This window comes from Trachypithecus francoisi, unplaced genomic scaffold, assembly GCF_009764315.1.
Source record: "Trachypithecus francoisi isolate TF-2019V2 unplaced genomic scaffold, Tfra_2.0 Lachesis_group14, whole genome shotgun sequence".
NCBI lineage: Eukaryota > Metazoa > Chordata > Mammalia > Primates > Cercopithecidae > Trachypithecus > Trachypithecus francoisi.
The window spans coordinates 58,419,107-58,443,863 of record NW_022681459.1 but is presented as its reverse complement, the minus strand read 5'-3'; the positions used below and the strand labels follow the sequence as shown (position 1 = coordinate 58,443,863).

General features: G+C 46.5%; 1 protein-coding gene across 2 annotated transcripts in view; it reads right to left on the bottom strand.

Moving 5' to 3' along the window:
* EFCAB6 (EF-hand calcium binding domain 6) overlaps positions 1 to 24,757 on the bottom strand; it is a 308,815-nt gene that overhangs the window by 32,091 nt on the left and 251,967 nt on the right. For both annotated transcript variants that reach the window (XM_033233690.1, XM_033233691.1), the window contains exons 26-27: positions 22,919 to 23,114; positions 19,586 to 19,777 (exon numbers count right to left, since the gene is read on the bottom strand). In XM_033233690.1, the coding sequence (XP_033089581.1) occupies positions 19,586 to 19,777; positions 22,919 to 23,114 (388 nt within the window). The remainder of the gene's footprint in view (positions 1 to 19,585; positions 19,778 to 22,918; positions 23,115 to 24,757) is intronic.

The following is a 24,757-nucleotide window of genomic DNA, read 5'->3' as shown; positions in this document are numbered from 1 at the left end:
TGGGACTACAGGCGCCCGTCACCTCGCCCGGCTAGTTTTTTGTATTTTTTAGTAGAGACGGGGTTTCACCATGTTAGCCAGGATGGTCTCGATCTCCTGACCTCGTGATCCGCCCGTCTCGGCCTCCCAAAGTGCTGGGATTACAGGCTTGAGCCACCGCGCCCGGCTACACCAGCATTTCTCTAAGGGATGTTGGCATCAACAGAGTAGAGGAGCCTCTCCTGGACATACAGCTACACCTCTCAGTCCATCCTTACGGTTTCAGACCTTCAGGGCCTGAGGAGGACGGGGCCTCATGTAAACATTACTGGAAAGAACACAGGTGGATGGAGCCCAGCATGGGAAGATGGGAGTCCTGGGTCTGAGTCTAGACTCTGCTTCTACCCGCCTGTGTACCCCTCCAATAAGTTGCTTACCCACTTTTTGCCTCAGTTTCCTCATCTATCCAGGAGGAACAAGGGCTTACCTGCGATGATGTATATGAATGTTCTCCGAAAGTATTAAAGCATGAAACTAACTGGAAATACTAACAACACATATGGAAGAGAACACATATAGAAATGAGTCTAACAACACATATGGAAGAATTCTAAGTATTATGTGCAACCTTAGGTTAATATGCTCTAAACTTCAGAGGAAATTGAACAGTTTTCTAGCAAAATTCAATTTAATTGAATTAACAAATAAAGATTCAATTGAAATTGAATTAGAAAAGAAAGTATTTAAAGTATTAGAAAAGCCTGAATAGACAGGCAACCACAAAAGAAATGAAAAAGGCTGTTAAAAGATCTACCATCTATCATTAAAAAGGTGTCAAACCTAGACGATTTTGAAGGCAAGCTGTATGGAACCCTCAAGGGATAGATAATTTTTATATTAGTGAAAATATTCCAGAACACAGAAAGAGTCATATTCCAATTATTGTATATTATACAAATACCAAAATATGATACAGAAAACATGTCAAAAGAAAACATAAAAGTCAATCTAGTTATGGCCATTAGTGCAAAAATTCTAAAATAAAGTATTAGAAACATTTAGCACCATATTTAAAAATGACACACCAAGATCAACTATGGTTTATTCCATGGATAAGAATGCAAGAATTGGCAAATCTTTCAATCCCTTACTTTAGTGAAGGCCACATGTCAACAGATAGCAGAGGAATCTGACAAAATTCAGCAGCTATTCCTGATAAAACAGTATAAAATAGAAATAGAAGGGGATGGATAAACTGTATAGAAGTAAAACATTGTAAACATGAATATTAATCAAAAATTATCTGTAAAGATTATATTAAATGGATGAACTACTAAAGCACTAAAATCAGGAACAAAATAAGCATGCTTTCACTTCTTCTATTCACATTTTTAGAGGTTCCAGCTTTTGAAATAAGACAAGAAAATAAAATCAACCTGTAAATGTTGAAAACTGGGATCATTATTTGTGGATATGACTGTACAGGTATAAAATCTCAATGGCATTTAGGAAAGTGGCTGGATTCAAGCTAAAAATACAAAAAAGCAGTGCCATTCTTTTATGGTCACTATAAGTAGTTCAGGATTGAGATGTGACAAAAATTCACATTTGCATTAATGATGAAGCAACTGAATACCTCTGGATAAATACCATAGGAAAGGTACAAGACTGACACAGGCATATCTCATTTTTTTTGCACTTTGCTTTATTGTGCTTGGCAGATACTGTGTTTTTTATAAATTGGAGGATTGTCGCAACCCTGTGTCAAGCAAGTGTATCAGCGTCATTTTTCCAACAGTATGTGCCCATATCATGTCTCCATGTCACAGAGAAACGTTCATGAAAGTGTCAGTCAGTCGATGTGGCCAACTTCATTGTCTTATTTTAAGGAATTGCCATTGCCACCCCAGCCTTCAGCAGCCATTGACATTGAGGTAGGACCCTCCCCCAGCAAAAAGATTACAAGATTACTTGCTGAAGGTTCAGAAGATCACCAGCATATTTTAGTAATAAAGTATTTTATTAAGCTATGTAATTTTTTAGACATAATGCTATTGTGCACTTAATGCTATTGCACACTAGACTACAGTATAGTGTAAACATAACTTTTATATGCACCAGTAAATCAAAAAACTCATTGACTCACTTTATTGCGGTATTTGTCTGGAACCAAACCTGCAAAGTCTCTGAGGTATGCCTGTGTAAAGAAATGCTATATACATGGGCAAGGGCTTCATGACTAAAACACCAAAAGCAATTGCAACAAAAGCCAAAATTGACAAATGGGATCTAATCAAAGTAAAGAGCTTCTGCACAGCAAAAGAAACTATCATCAGAGTGAACAGGCAACCTACAGAATGGGAGGAAATTTTTGCAATCTACCCATCTGACACAGGGCTAATATCCAGAATCTATAAGGAACTTAAACAATTTACGAGAGAAAAAAATCCCATGCAAAAGTGGGCAAAGGATATGAACAGACACTTCTCAAAAGACGACATTTATGTGGCCAGCAAACATATGAAAAAAGGCTCATCATCACTGATCATTAGAGAAATGCAAATCAAAACCACAATAAGATACCATCTCAGGCCAGTTAGAATGATGATTATTAAGAAGTCAGGAAACAACAGAGGCTGGCGAAGCTGTGGAGAAACAGGAACGCTTTTACACTGATGGTGGGAGTATAAATTAGTTCAACCATTGTGGAAGACACTGTGGTGATTCCTCAAGGATCTGGAACCAGAAATATCATTTGACCCAGCAATCCCATGACTGGGTATATACCCAAAGGATTATATATAACTCATTCTACTATAAAGACACATATACATGTATGTTTATTGCAGCACTCTTTACAATAGCAAAGACTTGAAACCAACCCAAATGCCCATCAATGCTAGACTGGATAAAGAAAATGTGGCACATATACACCATGGAATACTATGCAATCATAAAAAAGAATGAGCTCATGTCCTTTGCAGGGATATGGATGAAGCTGGAAGCTATAATTCTCAGCAAACTAACATAGGAACAGAAAATGAAATACCAAACGTTCTCACTCGTAAGTGGGAGTTGAACAATGAGAACACATGAACACAGGGAGGGGAACGTCACACACTGGGGCCTGTTGTTGGCCAGGGCGCACGGGGAGGGAGAGCATTATGACAAATACCTAATGTGTGTGGGGCTTAAAACCTAGATGGCGGGTTGATAAGTACAGCAAACCACCACGGCACATGTATACCTACGTAACAAACCTGTACATTCTGTACATGTATCCCAGAACCGAAAGTAAAATTAAAAAAAAAATGCCTGTATAAAGAATGTGTATAAAGAATATACACCTTAAAGTTACTAAAGCAAGATTGGAATAAATAGACATATTATGTTCCTGGATATAAAGACTCACTTTCCAAAGAGAAAGCCTTTCTCAAGTTATAAATAAGCTTAATCAAATTCTAATAAAAATCTCAATGGGTATTTGGGAGAATTCTTAGACATATTGATATTAACATTGATATTAAAAAATAACATGTGAGAATTACCATGAAATTTTTGGAAAAGGATAGGAATGGAGTTTTTGACTTGCCAGATATTAAACTTGCCATGAATTTGATATAATCAGAGTAATATAGCTAGGTTCAGAAATATACAAATCTATCAGTGTGCAGCTACTCTGGCAGTGAGTGAGAACTAAGTCTACTGTGGCTGGGCCCTTACATCATAAGGCCTGTTTGTTACAGTATTATAAAAGTGTTAGAGAACAGTGTGGCCAACATAAAGGTAACCTTGGGTAGGGGCAGCTGTACTCTCAGGAGGGGACACTGTGCCACAGATGCAACTGGCTGGGACATGGCCCTGGTTGGGGTGGCCACTGCAGACCTCCTTGAGGAGGAAATGGCTGAGGTGGGTGCCATGGGGAGTGCAGGAGGAAAGGGATTAAAAACCCAGCACGGGAGGTAACATTATCCTCCTCAACAAGCATGGATGTGAAGGTCCGGGAGGCTGAGAAATGCCTGAAGTCACAGAACCAACAGAGTGGCACCCAGATTCTACGCAGGCTCCTGGCCTGCAAACACATGCTTCCCTAGATGTGCCGAGAGCTGCCGCCAGGGTCTGGGTCATAGTGATGGGTCCCTGCCCTCACCTGGGAGGCAGGGGACGGACACGGGTGCGGCCACGGAGAGGCAGAAGCAGCCCAACTGCGTGGTGGAGATGGGAAGGTGCTGGGCACCTATCAGCCTCCATTGCATGGAGGTGGCTGGCCGCCCCGTGCAAATACTCTTTTCCTGCTTGCAAAAGGAATAGATTGCATGTTCACTACAGAAAACTTAGAAACTATCGGCCGGGCACGGTGGCTCACACCTGTAATCCCAGCACTTTGGGAGGCCGAGGTGGGTGGATCACAAGGTCAGGAGTTCGAGACCAGCCTGGCCAATATAGTGAAACCCGGTCTCTACCAAACATACAAAAATTAGCTGGGTGTGGTGGTGGGAGCCTGTAGTCCCAGCTACTCAGGGGGCTGAGGCAGAAGAATTGCTTGAACCCGGGAGCTGCAGTGAGCCGAGATCATGCTACTGCACTCCAGCTTGGGCAACAGAGTGAGACTCTGTCTCAAAAAAAAAAAAAAAAAAAAAGAAAGAAAGAAAGAAAGAAAACTTAGAAACTACAAAAAGGCACAAAGGAAAAATGATCACTGAAAACCCTGCCCCGCCTCAGTCATCGCCTCAGAGCACAAGGGAGAAACCACCGACCGGGGTCCATAGGCCCCATGGATGCCACCGCCCAGAGAACCGTACTGCCCTGCCCCCACAACCCCAATTGCTGGCGGGAGAGCGCCTGGGTTTTCCATCAAGGGCATTTTGGCTGAGAATCTGTTAGGCGCTGTATTCTGGTTCCCATTTCGCTTTTTAGCAAAGCTGCTCAGCCGCCGCCAGCCTCGCTCGAGTGACTGGAGACGCCAGGGAGGAACAGATGGCTCTTGGTCTGGCGCTTCTGTGTCCCTGGCACTTCTCACGTGATCATTATATCTGAATGGGGGAAAAAAATAATGCTTTTTCTATAACTAGAAGAAATGTTTCTCTTAATCAAAAAAGACACCACTATCTTCAGATGCAAATGACATGTTCCAATATTAACTGCGCTTTACATCAAAGGCCCCCTCAGGACAGAAATCACAGCTGCAACAGGAAGAGCAGAGCTACAGGGAAGGCGGGGGCTCGGCTGGGCCCCGTCCGTGCTGGGCCCGAACACCTCACGCTCCCCAGCTTATCTGGCAAAGATAAGCTCCTGGCTGCTTCTGGTGACTTTTAAAGTTCAACAAGCAAACGAACAAACAAAATGGACTGCAATCACATGCACTCTAGGTCTGACCTCATCAGAGGACCATTTACATGTTTTGAAGGGGTTTTATTTCATGTATTCAAGGGTATTCACGGGACCTTGTTTGAGCAAACAATTGCCCTTCTAGATGTGGCAAACACAGCCCACCACTACCAGAAGGAAAATTCTTGGCCCCTTTCTTTGTGACTACACCACAATATTGACAAAATACATAAAAGAAATCATGTCCCAATACATGAAGTATACAGTCATCAAAGAGGCTACTAACACCGCACTCTGATGGGGTGCTTCTCAGTTTCAAATGTATCTACGTATCTCGCTAGTAAAAAGCAAGTCACAACTTCAGAATCTAAACCTCTGGTTCTAAAATCCTGCCATGACATGGGAATCACGCAAGAGGCTGCCCCAACAGCCACAAGTTCCGGGTCGGGGGGCGGGAGGGAAGCAGCTCAGGTGGGGGGTGGGAGGGAGGCGGCCCTGGTAGGGGGTGGGAGGGAGGCAGCCTGGTTGGGGGCGGGAGGGAGGCAGCCCAGGTCAGCGGGGAGGGCAGCAGCCCAGTGGGGCGTGGCCTGCTGTCTCTCTCATAGTCCTTGGCTCTGCTCAGGGTCTCTCCAGGTAGGCACAGCACGGCCCCTGCGGCTATCTGGGAAGAGCCCTTCAGGCAGGCACAGTGCTGGGATTTCCAGCCCGGGTCCTGGCCTCCTGCACCAGGGCCAGACCTGCCCTCATTCAGCGCCTCACGGGGTGCGCTCCTGAGCAGGAGGCAGCACCAGTAACCCAGGCGCCGCCTGCCAGGGCAGAAGGAATGCGGCCAGGGCCAGCCTAGGCTGGAGGAGAGGGGCTTGGGCCTGAAGAGTGGGGACAGCCCATCATAAACCCAGGGCTCAGGCTGCCCCTATCTTGTGACCTCGGGTAAGATGCACCCCTAAACTGGCCTCCCTGTCCTCACTGGGGTAAAGTGGAAATAAAAACAGCCACCTCTTTGGAAAGTTCAAGAGTGGAGGACTGCTTGAGCTCAGCAGCTTGAGACCAGGTTGGGCAACATGACAAAACCATCTCTCCACAAAAAATACAAAAATTAGCTGGGCATGGCAGGCACCTGTGGTCTTAGCTACTTGGGAGGCTGAGGTGGGAGGATCACTTGAGCTTGGGAGGCTGACGCCATGGTGAGGCCTGATCTTGCCACTGCATTCCAGCCTTGATGACAGAGCAAGACCCTGTCTCAAAGCAAAACCAAAACCAAAACCAAAAACAAACCAGTCACCTCAAGGGCAGGCCTGGGATTTCACCAACACAAACCCTCAAAGTGTGTGGCCCAGAGCCTGCCACACTGCTGCTGCTGCTGCTGGTGCTGGTAATTACAGATATTTCTGCAGGAGTTGGGAACTCAGACAGACGTGGGTTGAGCCCTCTTCCTGGCTAACACCAGGCTATCATGGATGATCAGAGGATGGCGCATCCTGGTGCCCATTACTGCCTGCAGCTCAAACCACCCAGCCAAGGAGTTGGAGGCACTTGGAAGGCAGAAGTCAGGTCTGAGACTTGGTCATAGGAACCCAGGCACACAGTGGCCATGCCACAGAATTGTGTCTCTTGACTGGCTGCGGTGAGCTCTGGGGCAGGAGGGCTGTGGGGGTCGAATCACAGGCTCGAATTGAGCCGAGGGCCCAGTGCCACTGTCCTCTAGCTGCAACTCACTAAGGCAATCGCCTCACCTCTCTGGGCTTCCGTCCTCCATCTGAGAAATGGGGATAACCACAACAGTTAGAGAGAACTACCCTGCCAGAGTCACTCGGGGAAAAGACAGACATCTTCCAGGACATCCCCCATGCACTTCAGGAAGGAGCTGCTGACCAGGTGTAGTAGCTCACGCCTGTAATCCCAGCACTTTGGGAGGCCAAGATGGGTGGATCACTTGAGGTCAGGAGTTCAAGACCAGCCTGTCCAACATGGCGAAACCCTGTCTCTACTAAAAATACAAAAATCAGCAGGGTGTGCTGGCCCACACCTGTAATCTCAGCTACTTGGCAGGCTGAGGCATGAGAATCGCTTCAACCTGGGAGGTGGAGTTTGCAGTGAGCCGAGACTGTGCCACTGCACTCCAACTCTAGCCTGGGTGACAGAGCAAAACTGTCAAAAAAAAAAAAAAAAAAAGTACTGATCTCCCTGGCGTCTGAGACAAAGGCAAATTAACTTTTGTCCTGCAAGGAACTCACCTGTGTGGAGGGGAAAGCTCTAAGGGAGAATTTCCTTACTCAACCCAAGCCAGGGGCAGGAGCCAGTCCCGAGGTGACAGTTAAGCCCAGTGCAAGAACTGGCTAGAAAGGAGAGGACAGGCGCCCTAAGGGTCAAGTGAAACTGAAATGTTGTTAGTTCACGTTTGGTTTTATTGTCCTCCTGTTTCAGCAGCTGTATGAGGTGGCCCCAGTAAAGAGCCCTCTAATATCCTGTCAGTATGTCCAGCCTTGTTCTAGGTTGGCTTTAAAATCAGTTTTCCACCAACCTGTATCCTGAATGACTTCTATGGATGACTGGGAAGAAAGAACTTTATAGAAGGGGGTGGTAGACTTGTCAAATAAAGCCGCAGAGCTGGAGAGGCAGTGGTGCACATGCGTCTGCTTTCTTGGGGTCTGTCGCCTCCACGGTCCCCCTGCTTCTGTTCACCCTGTGCACATGCCCTTTGCGGGGGGCTTTGTGGTGGCTCCCACTACAGAAGCTGAGAGTATTTCCCCACCCCTTGGCTTTGGATTCCACCCTATGTCATGCTTTGGCCAGTGGAATGTGGGTAATTACAATGTGACGGAAGGATGAAGGAGCATTTGCATAACTGGGCAAGCCCTCTTGCACCTATGCCGTTGCCTTAGAAGACAGGCTGTGGCCATCACACAGGACCAAGGAGGAGGGTGAGAGAGATGAAGGGCAGAGTCATCAAAGCCAAGACGGCAGAGCTTAGTCCAGCCTAGATCAGCCCCTACAGCTGTGAAAACTGAATGGGTGTTATTGTGTTGGGGCGCTGAGGGTTTATGGTTGCTTGTTACGTAGTGATAGCTGACTGCTGCAGTTCTGAGTTTCTAATGAGTAAGAAGTAAAAAGAGATGAGCTCAGAATACAGAGAGGACAAATAAGCTGTTGAGCACAGATGGCTTTTTAGTCGTCAGCGTTCCACGAAATGGACGTATTGCAAAGGGGCTTTGTGACCCTCGGTGGGTATCCAAGATGACGGTCACCCACCCGAGAGCAACAGGTTGTGACAAAGTGGTTAGCAAGGTCCGTCTAGCTGCTAGACTAGAAATATATCTGCATATTAATGTAATTATGAAGGTTATGATTAGCTCATCTGTATGATTCACACACTAAGTTTTGTTCTGAATACTTGCAGAGACATTTATATAGTTTTTTTTCTGATTCCTTACAGGAGAAAAAAAATAGTCCTGGAACTTCACACAGAATAAGAACTCAGCAGGTAGCAAAAACTCCTAATTAGAAACACTCAGTAAAGAATTCCTCACTTCCTTTTAAAGAATGGTGTAATTACTTTTAAGAATTGAAAAATTGCTTCATTTGATCAAATATTTTGATTAGCAAAGAAATTAATTGTACTGTATCTTCATTTGTATTTACAGTGAATAAATGAATGCTAAAAATAACAGCAGGAAAACTGCCTGTCAAAAAAAAAAAAAAAAAAAAAGATAAAACATTAAAAAATCCAGATGAAAATAAAGTGGAAGCTCTGAGGAAGCTGCCTGCTACAGACCTTGCTGCCGGATCAAGAAACTGATGCTGGCCTCCGAAGGGCTCCGCACATGCCTGAGGGGAGCCTCTGGTGCATCAGGAGGTCGGGCCCAGGTGACTGCCCGATGGGAGTAGATACTCCAGCACAGTGTTTGCACAAGCGAGGCAGGTTCATCAGAATTCCAGGCACAGTTCCAGACTTTCTGGTAGCATAACTGCTGCCCAGGCCTGGGATCTCTTACCACACAAGGATTCCTTCTGGGCAATGAACAACAGCTAATCCCAAGATTCCAGAACTTCCTTTGCAAAGGCCATCAGTCAAGTCAAGCTTCAAGTGAATTCAACCAGTGCTTACTGAAAACTGACCCCAGAGTACCAGTGGCCTTCCTTCCTGTGTCTCCTTTACCCTGGCACTGGGCTGGGCAACAGGGAATCTTCTCTGGTCCTCACATCACCCTGAGAGGCAGCCACGGCTCTCCCTGCTGTGTAGATAAAGTAAGTGGGGCTCGGATCCAAGCTCCTGCCAGCCGATGCTGGAGATGGAGATTGTTTGACTCCAAAGCCACGTTCCTCTGATTTCAGCACAAGTCCAACCACCTACCACATGTGCAAGAACGCAGAAGCCTCCTGAAAATCCAAACTCAGCAACACTGACCAAGGCTCATGACATGCCAGGCACACTCCCAGGCAGGAGTGACAGAGCAGTGAACCAAAAGCCCTACCCCTGGAGAAGCTGATGTTTTGAGACACCCACCCAGGGAGGCAAGCAAGGGTGGAGTGGACCACCCTACTAGCTCGGCCCCTCGGCTCTCCTCACAGAATCCTTTGCCATGGGCCTTTCCCACTGCCCTACCCTGGCCATGCCCAAAGTGTGGTGTCCTCCCAACCCCGGGCTCTGCAAGCACTAACTCTCCTCCCAGGAAGCCCCATCTCCTGGGATCCACCTGGGCTGGCTCCTCAACTCAAGCTTCTAGACTCGGTGCAAGCTCATCAGAAAGCCGTTTCTGCCCATCCTTCCCCTACTCACAGAGTTAGATCCTCCTCCTCCTCCTCGTCATCCTCCTTGTCCTCCAGCTCCTCCTCCCAGCTCTCTGTGCTTACCTCAGTCATACAGCTTGACGTTCACAAAGGATCTATGCTGAGGCCTTTGCAAACACCGATTCACAAATCCTCCAGTTGCATCAAATTGCCATACAATGCAAAGAAATAAAAGGGAAACATTTAAGCCACCCTTCGACCCTTTAATGATTCAATAAATTCATGGGTGAAGTCATTTATAAAAACTATTAAAATAAATTATTCCACCCAAATAAATTCTATGCCACCTAATCACATCATTACTGAACATTAAACATGCACTCACTGGAATAGGCTAGAATACAAAAATAATAAGGAATGCAAATGTTTGGTGTTTGCTGTGTTAGGTACCGGGCAAAGCTCTTTCTGCATTCACTTGCTTAATCCGAACAATGAGCCTAGGAGGCACACACCAGACAGTTCTCATTGCTCAGGAAGGGAGCAGGGAGCATGGACCCTGGAACTGGCTGGCATTTGAATCCCAGCACTAGCATTTCTAACGGTGTGACTGGGAACAAATGCTTCTACCTCTCTGTTTCCTCCTCTGGTACCCCAGAGTACCAGTGGCCTTCCTTCCTGTGTCTCCTTTACCCAGGCACTGAGCTAGGCAACAGGGAATCTTCCCTGGTCCTCACATCACCCTGCGAGGCAGCCAGGGCTCTCCCTGCTGTGTAGACAAAGTAAGTGGGGCTCGGATCCAAGCTCCTGCCAGCCGGTGCTGGAGATGGAGATTGTTTGACTCCAAAGCCACGCTCCTCTGATTTCAGCACAAGTTCAACCACCTACCACATGTGCAAGAACGCAGAAGCCTCCTGAAAATCCAAACTCAGCAACACTGACCAAGGCTCATGACATGCCAGGCACACTCCCAGGCAGGAGTGACAGAGCAGTGAACCAAAAGCCCTACCCCTGGAGAAGCTGATGTTTTGAGATGTCCACCCAGTTTCCTCCTCTGCAAATGAGGCTCCTTATCCCTGCCACAAGCCTGAACCCCAGGACCTGGCCCAGAGCCAGGCACACATTCTCATTCTCACTTGCTGAGTGTGGAGTGTTGAGATTCGTCCAGTCCAGGGCAGCATCCTGAGCCAGAACATAAGCAGCCACACTACAAGTTACCTTCCTGGGAGTGTGATGATAGTTAAGATACTGGTAACATCTGTATTTTGGATTTTCTCTGCAAGACTTACTTGGGACAATACATTCTTGGATTGGTGTCTGGCTTCCTGATAGGATCATGACCTCGTAGAATCACTGGTGCTGCTCTACTCTGATGGTTACTTAATTGATCCACAAATGGTTGTCGTGGCTCTGGAGGGACCAAATGAATGGGGAGCCGGCCTGGGCTGGTTGCACCATTGTCCATTTCATTTGAACATACAGAGGGCTTCCAGTGGAGGCTAGGAATCAAGAAGAATCCTGATCCGGATTCAGGGGAATGAGGCGGGAGTGCTCTGAGGATGCCGGAGCGAGTGATTAACACAAGGCAGGTGCTGGAGGTGAGCAGAGCCCCCCGCACCATGCATTTCCGTGGGGCCTGGCTGAGGTCCTGCCACGGGGTGTGCTGCGTAGGGCTGGGGCACAAGGGAGAATGAGACCTCATCCCTGCCCTTGGGGACATGGGACTCTGGGTTTGAGAAAATTCAACCACACAAATTAAAACGACTACCAGAAATTCTGTCTGATATGCTTCTTCCAACCTCACCAACAGGTTCATGATAGCCTTGTCTTCTGCCTGACACAGCTGTGTTTGAAAGGGGGCCTCTCTGTTGGGGAAGGGGGCCCACGTGACCACCCTTCATGAGGCCCAGGTGGGGAAAGCCTGGTGTGGCCCCCTCACATTCCTACAAGAGGCATCAGAAACCGTGCCTGTCTCCCTTTGGCGGCCGGCCCTGTGCTACTTCCAGCAGAGCTTGCCTGGCAGGTGCCGAGTTCCTACCCTGTCCATGCCACCGGGAACTGGGGTTGGAGAGGGACTCATACTCCTTCCTAAAGGGAGGCTTCAGAGCCAGGCCGGATCCAGGACACACGCGTGGAGGAGCTGCAGTGTTGCCACAGCCAATCAGGACTTGGGAGAAAGTTTGAACAGCAAAAGAATAACTCTGTAGCATGCTCAGTGAGAGCGAATCTTAGCAGCCTGTGCAACCTCACTGCCGACCTTCTGTGATGATGTGACTTTCATTCTGTTGCTTTTATCACTATAGCTGGCTTTAAGGAGGGGATCCATATTAGTGCAGATACTCGGGCAGTGCTAGGACCTGTGTAGACACAGATGCTCTAGACGAAGCAGACACCACCCATGCCAAGGACCCTGGGCTTCCCCCAGGAGGGCAGCCAGCTCACCAAGTTCAAAGGCTGAGGAGAAGTGGATGCATCAGGTCTGCCTGGTTCCTGCTGGATCACCACGTGACGATGCCTGTAGGCCCTGCTGGGTGGCCTGGAATAATACTCCTTCTGCCTCAGTGTGGCACAGGGGGCCCAGCAGCCCCTGCACCCTGGCCTGTCACCAAGGCCCTCCTGAAAGTCGTTACCCCTCACGACTTGCCACAGTGCCACCCACCTACAGGACGGCAGGTAGTGAATTTTGCATTGGCAAGTAGAGAGTGAGTGAAATTCAAGGGAAATAGTTAAAATCGCTGAAATTCCATCAAGAAGACTTAGCTTTTCTTGCCATCAAGAGCAAGGGTAAATAACAGTAATGCTAATATCTTAATAATTCACTTAATTTATTTACAATTATCTTAGAGCCCTTTCCCGAAAAGGAGACTTCCCCATTCTTTATCATATTCATTAAAAATACATGGACACCATTGTATTTACAATAAAAAGCAAGATAAACTGAAGTAACACTGTTGGCAGTGAAAATAAATATGATGTTCATAAAAGATTACAAACATTTTGATGTACTTTACCGTAAGTCCCTTTGGTTGAAAACTACATTCTTCAATTCTCTATTGGAACAAAAACCATCTTCAAGTTATTTAACATATAACTGAATGACTTTTGAGATCATATATTTCCACACAAAGTGAGGAAAGATTTCATTGGCTCTCTGCTTGCTAGACTGCGACAAAATAATTACTCTGTATTGAATAAGGGTGTGTTTTGTTAAAAAAATTCCATTATTTCCATGGTAATAAAGTAGAAAGATTTTATATGGGTTTCTACTATGTCTTTTAAAAATTCTATTTCTGCACTGAGCGTTATTTTTATACTCACTGAAGAAACTGAAATTGCACTTTACGATTTAAGGGAAATGTTAAACGGGAACATTTTCTAAAAACAAGGTGATACTCTACACTTTGCACATGGCACTTTGAATGTAAAATGTTTTTCTAGAAGTGAAGACGGGGTATTTGCTGGGAAGAGAAATCCAGATGCTGTTTTTCCAGTTTGTGGGAATCTCATGAGAAGGTGCGTGTGTGCCGTTTAGGTCTTCTCTCTCCCTCTCTCTCTCTCTCCCTCCATCCTCCCTCTCTCTCTCTCTCTTTTTTCCTGTTTTGCTTTTTCACCAACCCACTGGGTAGCATTTTTTGCTTCGATGCCTTGTTCCTCTTTTATGTCATCTAGGCCAGCGCTTCTCATCTTGAAAGGGGGTCCCAGCACTTTGGGAGGCCGAGATGGGCGGATCACGAGGTCAGGAGATCGAGACCATCCTGGCTAACACGGTGAAACCCCGTCTCTACTAAAAAATACAAAAAACTAGCCGGGCGAGGTGGCGGGCGCCTGTAGTCCCAGCTACTCGGGAGGCTGAGGCAGGAGAATGGCGTGAACCCGGGAGGCGGAGCTTGCAGTGAGCTGAGATTCGGCCACTGCACTCCAGCCTGGGTGACAGAGCGAGACTCCGTCTCAAAAAAAAAAAAAAAAAAAAAAAAAAAAAAAAAAAAAAGAAAGGGGGTGTGATGGCTTCTAGGCGCATGGTTGACTAACTCCTTGCTTCCGTCTGAAAAGACATATGTCGCCCTCCCTTCCTGGAAGCCTGCAGGCCTCTGTGCCTCCTGGGCTGGTTCTCAAGCCCAGGACGGTGCCGGGAGGATGACCCCCACGCCTGCTGCACAGCAAGACTCCTGGGCTCCCCCACCATGGAGCCCTGGGGTGGGCTGGTCTGCACAGCAGCAACCTGGGACCCGCACTTTAAGAAGCGCTGTCTGATTTGAGTGGTGCTTAACGAAGCAGTATAAGGAAGGAGCAAGGACGGGGGAGGACTCATGGTCAAGCCACACAGCAGGGGCAGGAAGCCCGCAGCCCTTGCTGTGAGAAGAGCTCAGATCATTTTCACGTGCTGCTGTGACAGGCAGAGGAGGCGTAAGAATAATAGGAGTTTTGGAAGACAGATTTGATGGCATATCCAATAGAAGAAATGGATTATGAGTAGGTGTAAAATTGTCATCTTTACTCTCTGTGTGCTTTCAGTCTACGTAAGGTCTTAGGCAATGTCTTAACTACAATTCCAGTTTTTCTCTCTCCGAGAATGGATTGCTTTGGCTAGGGATTACTCACAGTGAACTTGCTTTGCGGGGAGAGTTGCCGACTGTCTTAATTACATTTTGGTAATCTCCTTTTAATTACTTACCTCCTGTGCATCCCCCAGAGGATAAGGATGGGTGGTATCATATTTAATGAGCTTAAGGATGATGCATTAATTACTCCTATTATTTGTTACTTCTTTTCCCTTCTATTAGAAAAACACAGCAAGCCGGGGTTCAACTGGAGAAGTTTATGATGAATGCAGTCTGGGGTTCTTCCCCAGCTGCCTTCCCCTGCAGCCGCCCTGGAGGAGGCTGGTCGGCTCGCTCACTCAGGAGTCCTCAGCCATTCTTCTTTATTCAGACAAAGGGACCTAAACTCTGCAAGCAAAGCTGCAGGACCCAGGTGGTCTGTCTCTGCCACCATCTCCTGCTCCCTGCGACTAAACAGGACAAAAGAAAACTCACACCTACTCTGTCATTCACTGCGAACAGAACTGCTTGCTCTGTGGTCACCCCCCTCCTCCTGCCACGTCATGTTCCTTGCAGTTTTGTGCTGCCCTTCCAGCCCAGAAATCGTTTGCTTAAGGATTTACTCAGCCTCCTGGTAAATGCACGTTTTTCCGATTTGTCTGAGCTCAGGTGTTAGCTTCTTGGCCAGGTGCATTGTGCTAGGCCAGTTTAGGGGGTTGATCCCATTGAATTCCCAGAAAACAGATCACACACTGACGGGACAGGGCAGGAGGTGGCCAGTGCAGGGACGCCTGCTGCAGGGACAGTGCCACCTCTGCATCCACGGTTCCCAGCCCACCGTGATCAATCCCTGTCTCCAAGCACACTTCTCCTCTTCACGCTTGCTGCGATTTTCTCACTAGGATGTTGAGCAGGTGCTTCTGGAGGTGAAAGCGACTCTTTGCCAAGAGAACTGGGCAGAACTAACCACTGTTGGGGAGGCAAGCTGACCGTCCAGAAAGCTTTAGGAACGTTCTCTCCTGGGTCCGGCAATTCCAGGGTCAGCAGAGGCTCCTTGCGACGTGTGCATGAGGACACTCAGGCCACGCTGAGGGGGGACAGCAGACGTGGAGCTTCAAGCCCGGTCTTCTCCACTTGCAGGTCCTTTAGGGGTATTTTGTTATAGCTCCTGAGCAGCCTAAGACAGTTCCCATGTCACTCAGAGTCAAAGCCAAAGTCTTGACAAGGACCCCAAGCCTACGGCCGCCTGGCTCCTTCGCTCCCTGGCCCCATCTCCTTAGACCTCTCCTTCATCTGCCCCCAAACCAGTTGGCCCCTTCCTGCGGGTGCCATTGCACTAGTGGTGCCGGCCAGTCCCTCGCCCGATGTCACTGCTCACTCCCTCCCCTCCCCGTTCCTCGGATGTCACCCCTCGTCAGGCCCTCCCTTCTGCTCTGCTCCATTTTTCTCCCAGCTGCTGCTGGAACCTGACATGTGACTGAGTCACTCACTCCTGCTCTGTCTCCCTCACTAGAATGGGGGCTTCTGGAGGCAGGGACTGCATCTGTTTAGTTTGCTGCTAAACCTGGCACCCAGCTCAGTACCTGGTACACATTGGCCATAGGAAACATATGTCATGAGAGAGTGAATGAACCCACACGATGGAATGGTGCATGCTAGATGGAATCCATGCTTTAGAGGAAAATGAAGACCCCAGAGAATGCCAGTGCTACCACAGGAGGCGAAAAGGCAGGAGAGAACAGGTCAGGGGACCCTGGAGGAGAGGCCAGCAGAGCTGGAAGAGGAGAGCGGGATCCCTCATCTGTCACATCAGCACATCGGTGAATAATGCCTGAGACTGATCATTTAGGAAATGGCAGAGTAAGAATATTACTGAGAGACAGGAACATATGCAGCTGAAGAAACAGCAAAAAACCAAAATAAAAATAAAAGTGATTGCTCTTGGGGAGCAGGACTGGAAGTTAAATGGGTAAGTCAAGTGATCTCTGTTTTTAAGTGTTTTGCAACAATTCAATTTTATTTCTGTATGGGCATATGTTACTTTGATACAAATGAAAAATGTTTGTTAAAAAAAAGACTTGCAAGAGTTCAGAACACAACCCCCAAACTCAGCAGCATACATGGTCTGTCCTCAACCCTACTCCTAAAGGACATTTGCATACTAAAAAGGGGCCATGTGCGGTGGCTCACGCCTGTAATCCCAGCACTTTGGGAGGCCGAGGCTGGTGGATCACCTGAGGTCAGGAGTTCAAGACCAGCCTGACCAACATGGAGAAACTCCATCTCTACTGAAAATACAAAAATTAGCCAGGCATGGCGGTGCATGCCTGTAATCCCAGCTACACGGGTGGCTGAGGCAGAAGAATCGCTTGAACCCGGGAGGCGGAGGTTGGGGTAAGCCAAGATCGCGCCATTGCTCTCCAATCTGGGTAACAAGAGTGAGAGTCTGTCTCAAAAAAGAAAAAAAAGAAAAAGGGCTGGGCGCAAACATGCCAAAGTATTAACCCTAGTTGTCCCAAGGGGTGATTTTCATTATTTTCTTCAACTGTATCAGCATATTCCAAACAGTATATAATGGACATAAACAATTTCTATGAATGTTAGCTTAAATCATATGAAATTGTCAACATTCAACCATTTATGACTTTAAAAATAGTAATTTCATATAATCCAACCCGATAGAACAGAATTACTTAAAAAATATATAAAGGGCTGCTTTTAAGGTCAATAAAACCATTCCTACCCCTTGACTACAGTTATTTTATTTCTTGGATCTTTCCTAAGGAACGAATCCAAAATGTGGACACAGATTTACATACAAAGTGTTCACTGTAAATAAGAGGCAAAAGCTGGAGGAAAACATCCTAAATGCTTAAAAATAAGGGAGTGGGTGGAATGTGATATAGACCTTTTAGCTGATGTTTGGGAAACCTTTAAGTGACATGGTACAATTTAACATTAAGTGAAAAAAAGCAGGATACATGAATATATATATATACGCTGTCATTTCCACTCTGTTAAAAAAATGCATTAGAAATAGGAAAAAAGAAAAAAAGATCTGTAAGGCAGGATGGTGCTTAGAAAGAACACCAGCTCTGAAGGCGAACTCTCTGGCTTGCCACTCCTTGCTGAGCTCAGGCGGCTATTTGACTTCTGGGAGCCTGTCTACTCCGCCTTCCCCAACGGGCAAGACAGTGAGATGAGAAAGTGCATATGAAGGGCCCAGAGCTTAGTAGGTGCCCACTAAACGGTGGCCAAGGTTGTTCTTGTCATCATCCCCATCATCGTGGGGTCTAAATTACTGCTATCCTTTTTTACATATATTTTTTTGCATTGTCCCTGATGTCTCTCGTGAATATGTATTCCTTTTAAAATGACAAAACACACACACACACACACACACACACACAATCATAAAAATAGCGAGGGTCACTATAAAACAAGAGCAAAGACAAGCCACAGACCAGCGGAAGGTATTTGCAACCCACATGCCAACCAAGGGCCGAAAGCCTTTCAGGTCATTTGTAGACGACGAGACCTGAATAGCTGACAACCCATGGAAGTGTTTGACCTTACTAATGATCAGATGGCAGAAGTTAAAACATTTAACAAAACCAAGGGACAGCAGGGATGTGTAGTGTCAGGAACTCTCCTGTACCACGGGTGGGGCTGTACACTGGCACAATCACTTAGAAGAACGCTGGCTGTTCCTGGGAAGTTGAATGTGGACCCACCCTCCCATCAGCAATTCCAGGCAGAGGAGCTCCAGTGTGTGCACACAAGGAGACAGGCACGGAAGGGGGACTGGTGCTTTGCTTGTAATGAAGGAAACTGAGAACAAGCTGCACGTTCGTTAACAGGAGGGTGACGACCGAATGACACAATCATATATTCAGTTAATAGACTGGATTTTTGTTGTTGTTTTTTGTTTTTTTGTTTTGAGACAGAGTCTTGCTCTGTTGCCCAGGCTGGAGTGCAGTGGTGCAATCTTGGCTTATTGCAACCTCCGCCTCCTGGGTTCAAGTGATTCTCCAGCCTCTGCCTCCTGAGTAACTGGGATTACAGGTACCCGCCACCACACCCAGCTACTTTTTTTTTTTTTTTTGTATTTTCAGTAGAGACAGGGTTTCACCATGTGGGCCAGGCTGGTTTCAAACTCCTGACCTCAGGTGATCTGCCCACCTCGGCCTCCCAAAGTGCTGGGATTACAGGCGTGAGCCACCGACTTTTTATAGCAGCTTAAGTGCATCAACTAAAGCCAATATATTAACATGGATAAATCTTAAATACATTACTATAAGCAAGAAAAAATAAGTGCAGATACAACATTCAATATCATATCACTTACATAAAGCTAAAAATATGCAACACAATAGTGTATTTTGTTCAGAAACATCCATCTAAATGGCAAAGATGAAAAAAAAAATCACAAAAACCACAGTGTTTAGGAACCTGAAGTCAGGCTTACAAATCAGTCCCACTCCTCACCAGCTGGGTGACTGTGGATAATACTTCATGTCTCTGTGCGAAGGCCTCGTCTCTCAACTGGGGATATTAATAGCTTGTATCTCACAGTGACCTCAACATGATTATACATGTTAATATATATACAAAGGACTAGAAATAGTGGCAGGTACACAGAAGACATGCTATAGTGTTTGCTGCTATTATTAACCTCAAACCTGAAAAATGTTCATGCTGTTTGCTTTAGTAATCTCATTCCCCAGACCATCTTCTGGGATCTATGACTCCTTAGAACTCTAAAGCAACCAGAGAAAACAAGCTCCCAAACTTCTTTGAAAAATAAAATAAAATAAAATAAAAATGTCCAACAAAGGATACATATTCACCTTCTAATAGTCTGTAGAGTTTAGACCAGTGTTTCATTTAGAATGAGCTAATTACATGAGGTGATTGCTAATTTATCTAATATGATTCTAATCAATTATCTATTTTGTAAAAACTAATTTTAGCTCATTTTCAAAGAGATGCTTATGTGCTGCAGACATTCTTACCTCCTCAAGGAAACAGCTAAAGTTCTGGAGAAAATATTTCCAATTTATATAGGGGGTTAGATGAATTCTTAGTTTCCTCAAAAAATAATGATACTGATTGTCCGTTAGTTTGTAACAGAAATCCTTAAGAACTTGTCCAAATTCTGTAGCTTTTACAAATCCTGTATCCTCTTTATCCAATGCAGAAAATGCCTAAAAAGAAAGAAAAGAAAAAAAGATGGCAAATGCTACTGTCAAATGAATACTTCCAAAACACTTTCCTTAAGTACTGTTTCTGCTGAATGCAAATGAAGCCTAGTGTGCAAAAGTACCTTGTAAATTCTAAATTACTAAATAAATGCACCGTTATTGAAGGACTGAGACAAGTACAATATGAACACAGTACGGGAGCTTATGAGTTCTAGAGGAAATTCGCCTTACTTGCTCCTATTTGGATGTGAGGAGGAAGGAGAATAAAGAGGAATCCTGGCCCGAAGCACCCGTAACCGTCCTGATGGAAGCCTCACCCTTGCTCCCAGGATCCCTGTTTTACAGAACAGAGCAGAGAGTAACTTGCTCAAGCTCTCTTGGCCCTTACATTCTACTTCCTTTAAGTATGAATTCGTTGTAACAGGAGGCTCAGGAGAGACCTCGCCGCATTGCGTCGGGGCAGGGGTCTCGAGGCAGTAGTCTGACTGTGGGAGCAGCTGGGAGGAGGGATCGGGGACCACCCTGACCTCACCACTGTCCTTCCCAGCAAGGCTTGTGCATGGCTGCTGTCCTTTCCTGAGTCTCAGCCAGAGCCCGAGGGGCCTCGCATCATGAGAAGCTGCCCCAGGCCTGCGCTGGAGCAGAGGGGGCACACATTGCGAATCCTACAGTAGAGGAGTTAAACTGAAAAAGTGCAAAAATGTGCTATAAAAAGAAAGCACATTTTTTTTTTCCATCTGTTGAAATAAAATCATTCATTTTTATTGTACCAGGAAATCTGCATCCAGGGGTAGATTAAAATCTTTTTTTAAAGGAAGAATTTAGAGTGCCTGCAAACCCCACACCCTTCTGATTAATTCTCATTTGGTGCTAATTAGGCATACCCCATTGGCCTAACAGGGTGATGGCATATGTGTAATCAAATTAACCTTAAAATGTCAGATAGCTTCACATTTTCATGTAGTCCGTGGTAACACGAGGTAGCCGTGTACAGTGGGAAGTCCCCTAGCCAGGAGTTGTTCTGGAAACCTGGGCTCTGCTGCCCACCATAAGTCCTGAACCTCTCTAAACTTTAGCTTCTTCACTGTAAAGATGGACTTAACTCAGAGGGCAGGTGTAAGTTTTCCTAAGTTTACTGGAAAATGCCCCCATCCAGGTACCTGGCCCCTGGGGATCTCAAATGTTAAGGAGAACGATCTTAAGAATGAACACAGCCAATTGTGCCGCAGGGGCAGCGACAGCGGCAGGCTCGAGAGTGAAGAGGAGCCTCGTGTGTCGCTCAGCTGGCTGGGCCACCCCTCCTCACCCCTTCCCTCCCCACTAATCCCTCACACCGGGACTCCGGAGCCCACCTTGCTTCCCTACACCAAGGAATTGGGATGTGATTTACAAAAAAAAAAAAAAAAAGCTTAAAATAGATCTCAGGAGTGGAGAGTGAGTTATTCCCACCTCCCAAGAGTCTGATACCCTAAAAGGGTCACTAGCGTTGATTTCTGCAAAAGTCAAGACGCCAAGGTCAATCCTCAAAAGAAGTTATGGGCAGTAGACAGCACATCTCAAGTAAAGATCTTCAGGACTTTCATTCTTCAAACCACCTGGATTTGGAAAAGGGCTGTGACAAATCCATTTCCCCTTCCTTCTCATGTTCTGGGCTCTGCTCCGTAGTCCCTGTGTGACCCTGGGCAGGTTTATTCATGCTGAACCTCAGTTTCCCCTCCTATAGAGTGGAATCACGAGCCCCACCTTGCAAGGTTATGATCAAAGAGAAAAAGACTCATGAACTCTCATTAGGGCTTGTGGCCCCCAGCGCCCCGGGACGCCCTCTAGAATGTGTGGAGCCAGGACTCTGTGATGTTAGAAGGGATGTTCACTGTGGGGACTGAGAGGTGTTGACTGGATCTTGCAGTCTGGGTTGCTGTGGCTGTTTGGGCTCTGGGTGCCGGCTTCCCCCAGGATGGTTCCGATGTGCTGCCTTGTTCATCTCCGATGCCTGACCTCTGCAGACAGCAACTTCCCTTCTTGATGCTGACACATGGGGAAACTCATGTGGGAGCATCACCTCGCCAGGAGGCTGGTTCCAAACACAATATCCAAAGACACCAGCACAGTCCACAGCATCATTACGCCACACACCAGCATCATTCCCTACACGCAGCCATCATTCCCTACACGCAGCCATCATTCCTTACACGCAGGCATCACTCCTTACACGCAGACATCATTCCTTACACGCAGCCATCATTCCTTACATGCAGCCATCACTCCTTACACGCAGGCATCACTCCTTACACGCAGGCATCACTCCTTACACGGAGGCATCACTCCTTACACGCAGCCATCACTCCGTTCACGCAGCCATCACTCCTTACACAGAGGCATCATTCCACACACATAGGCATCATTCCGTACACGCAGCCATCATTCCTTACACGGAGGCATCACTCCTTACACGGAGGCATCATTCCTTACACGCAGCCATCACTCCGTTCACGCAGCCATCACTCCTTACACGGAGGCATCATTCCACACACATAGGCATCATTCCGTACACGCAGCCATCATTCCTTACACGCAGCCATCATTCCTTACACGCAGGCATCATTCCCTACACGGAGGCATCACTCCACACACATAGGCATCATTCCGTACATGCAGGCATCATTCCGTACACTGTCTAAAGCACCATGCAGATGGAAGCTGCAGAATGTCAGCCTACTCAGGTGACTCCCCTTGCTCCTGGAGGACTTCACAATGAAGTCTCTGTGCCACAACCTGGCCCAGTTCAACCTCTTCAAGGCCACCTTGAGTCCTTCATCTCTGTGGACCCAGTGCTTGGCTGCGCTGAGAGCTCCCAGGATGTGCTGAGCCCACTATTGCCCAAGGGCCTCTATTTTGTCTTTTTTGCCCAGAGTCCCATGACCTCACCCCAGACTCAGCATTTCTAATGCTGAGCACTCCCAACTTGAAGAGCACATGCTGGGGTGGAAGAGTGGATACACATTTACTCATAAAAGCTCTGCTCGTGGTTAACTAGACACCCCAAGGAGAATGAACAGAGATGGGAGGGGTTTCAGGGTGGGGCTGAAAGGTGTTTTCATGAATCAGGATGAGTTTTCACAATAAAGCACTTTCAGCCTGTCATACCGTGGACAAAGCCAGATGGGAGGACTCAACTACTTCCTGGATCTTCCTCACAACCTCCTGTGGATTCAGCGTTGCAAAATTGATTGGCATGCTCTCTTCCTTTTCCTTGGGCTGAGCTCCTGTTGACTTGCTGTTCTCCACTGCTCTCAGGAAGTCGAGGTAATTGATGGAATTATCATGCCGGCTGACTCCCCAGCTTGTCCCAAAAGGAAGAAAAGAACATATTCATTTTAAAAGCCACCCTACTGCTTATTCATTCAACAAACAGTTGCTGAGCACAGAGCAACGTGGGGAAAATGAATAATTTTAAGACACCATTCTCCGCCCTGTAGGTGCAGACATGGTAGTTAGCGCTGCTATCAGGCAGGCACACACATTCTGCAATACAAGGACTCAGGGTGATGAGAGGTGACAGTGCAGTTCACTGACGGCTGGGGGCCACAGCTGCCTGGACTGAAGACCTGAGGCATGAGGGGATAGCAGGGTTGGTGGCTTTGCAGAAGACGAAGGGAGACGTCTGCTGAGAATCCGGCCCTATGATGGGGGCACATGAAAGTATGTTGGCAGGGATGTGACATTCGCAGAGTAGTATCATGGGAAGATAAATCTGATAGCGCCTCAAAGACAGTCTGGAAGTGAGACTGTGGGGTGGTGGCAGTGGCGGGAGAGTAGCAGTCTGGATGGGAGGCTCCTGGGGTCATGGAGGCCTTCACTAAGAAGGGCCTGGACTTGGAAATGGCAGTGGGATTTGAAAGAGAGGAAACATGTCAAAGACAGTGAAAAGAAGAAGAGGAAATGAGTAAGAAATATATTAAATTCTCTTTCAGGAGTGGTTGAAATGAAGTTGTCAAGCTGAAAGCAGTCAAACGATATTTTGCAAAACCTATCTAGCTGAGGATTTTCTCAAATAAAAATTCCGCCTGCACTGATGGCTCAGCAAGGACATCCCTGTGGAAACAGAGGCTCCTTCATCCCCTTGACTCTGACACAGAAGAAATTACCTAAGTTCTGGAAGACTAAATTGTGAGGTAAAATCCAAAAGTCTCAGGGAACATATAGTATATATATTAAAGATGCAAAATAATTCAAAATAAAGTTTAATTGCATTCAAAGTTCACATTTCTACAACTTAAATTCCTGGGGAATTTCTGGCACTTAAACACCTACACTTTCTCTCAGCAGGATTGGGCTCAAGTGTCAACGTAGAAGAGCTTGGAACGCTGGTAGGCTGGAGAGAGAAGTTTCCAGTGATTCAGATATCTGCTTCTAAAGAAGACGAGCCAAGAGCTGAGCTTTTCCAACCCACAGCTGCAGAGCCGCCTTGCACAGGCCCTGCATCGGGTCGGCTTGCATGATGGCGACATCGAGGAAAAGGACAATCAACACTATTTCATCAGCGGGAGAAATTGCCAACGTGGTATTAAAATGTAGTAATAAAATCATATGCATATGCTAATCTCAGTAGTATTTAGAAAAGTCTATTTTGGATCTAGAAAAGAATAATCTACATATAATTACAAATAACAGAGATGTTTATCATCAAGAGGTCTTTGAGAAGAAACAAGCAACTGTGCAATGGATCCTTATTAAGGTTTCAACGCATAAAAAAGTTGATCACCCCCATTGAAAGGTGGGCTTCAGATATCCCACAGTCCTTTTGTTGTTGTTTATAAAAGTATCAAGCCTATGTTTTAACAAGAATCTCTTATAATCATTTAGTTAATTTATCTGCTATTTTTCCATGATTTATTCATTGAATGCATATGAATTCTTATTCAGCTGGAAATAGATTCAGCGAGAGGAGATCCCGTTTAAGGAAGAAAAAAACACATAGGCATT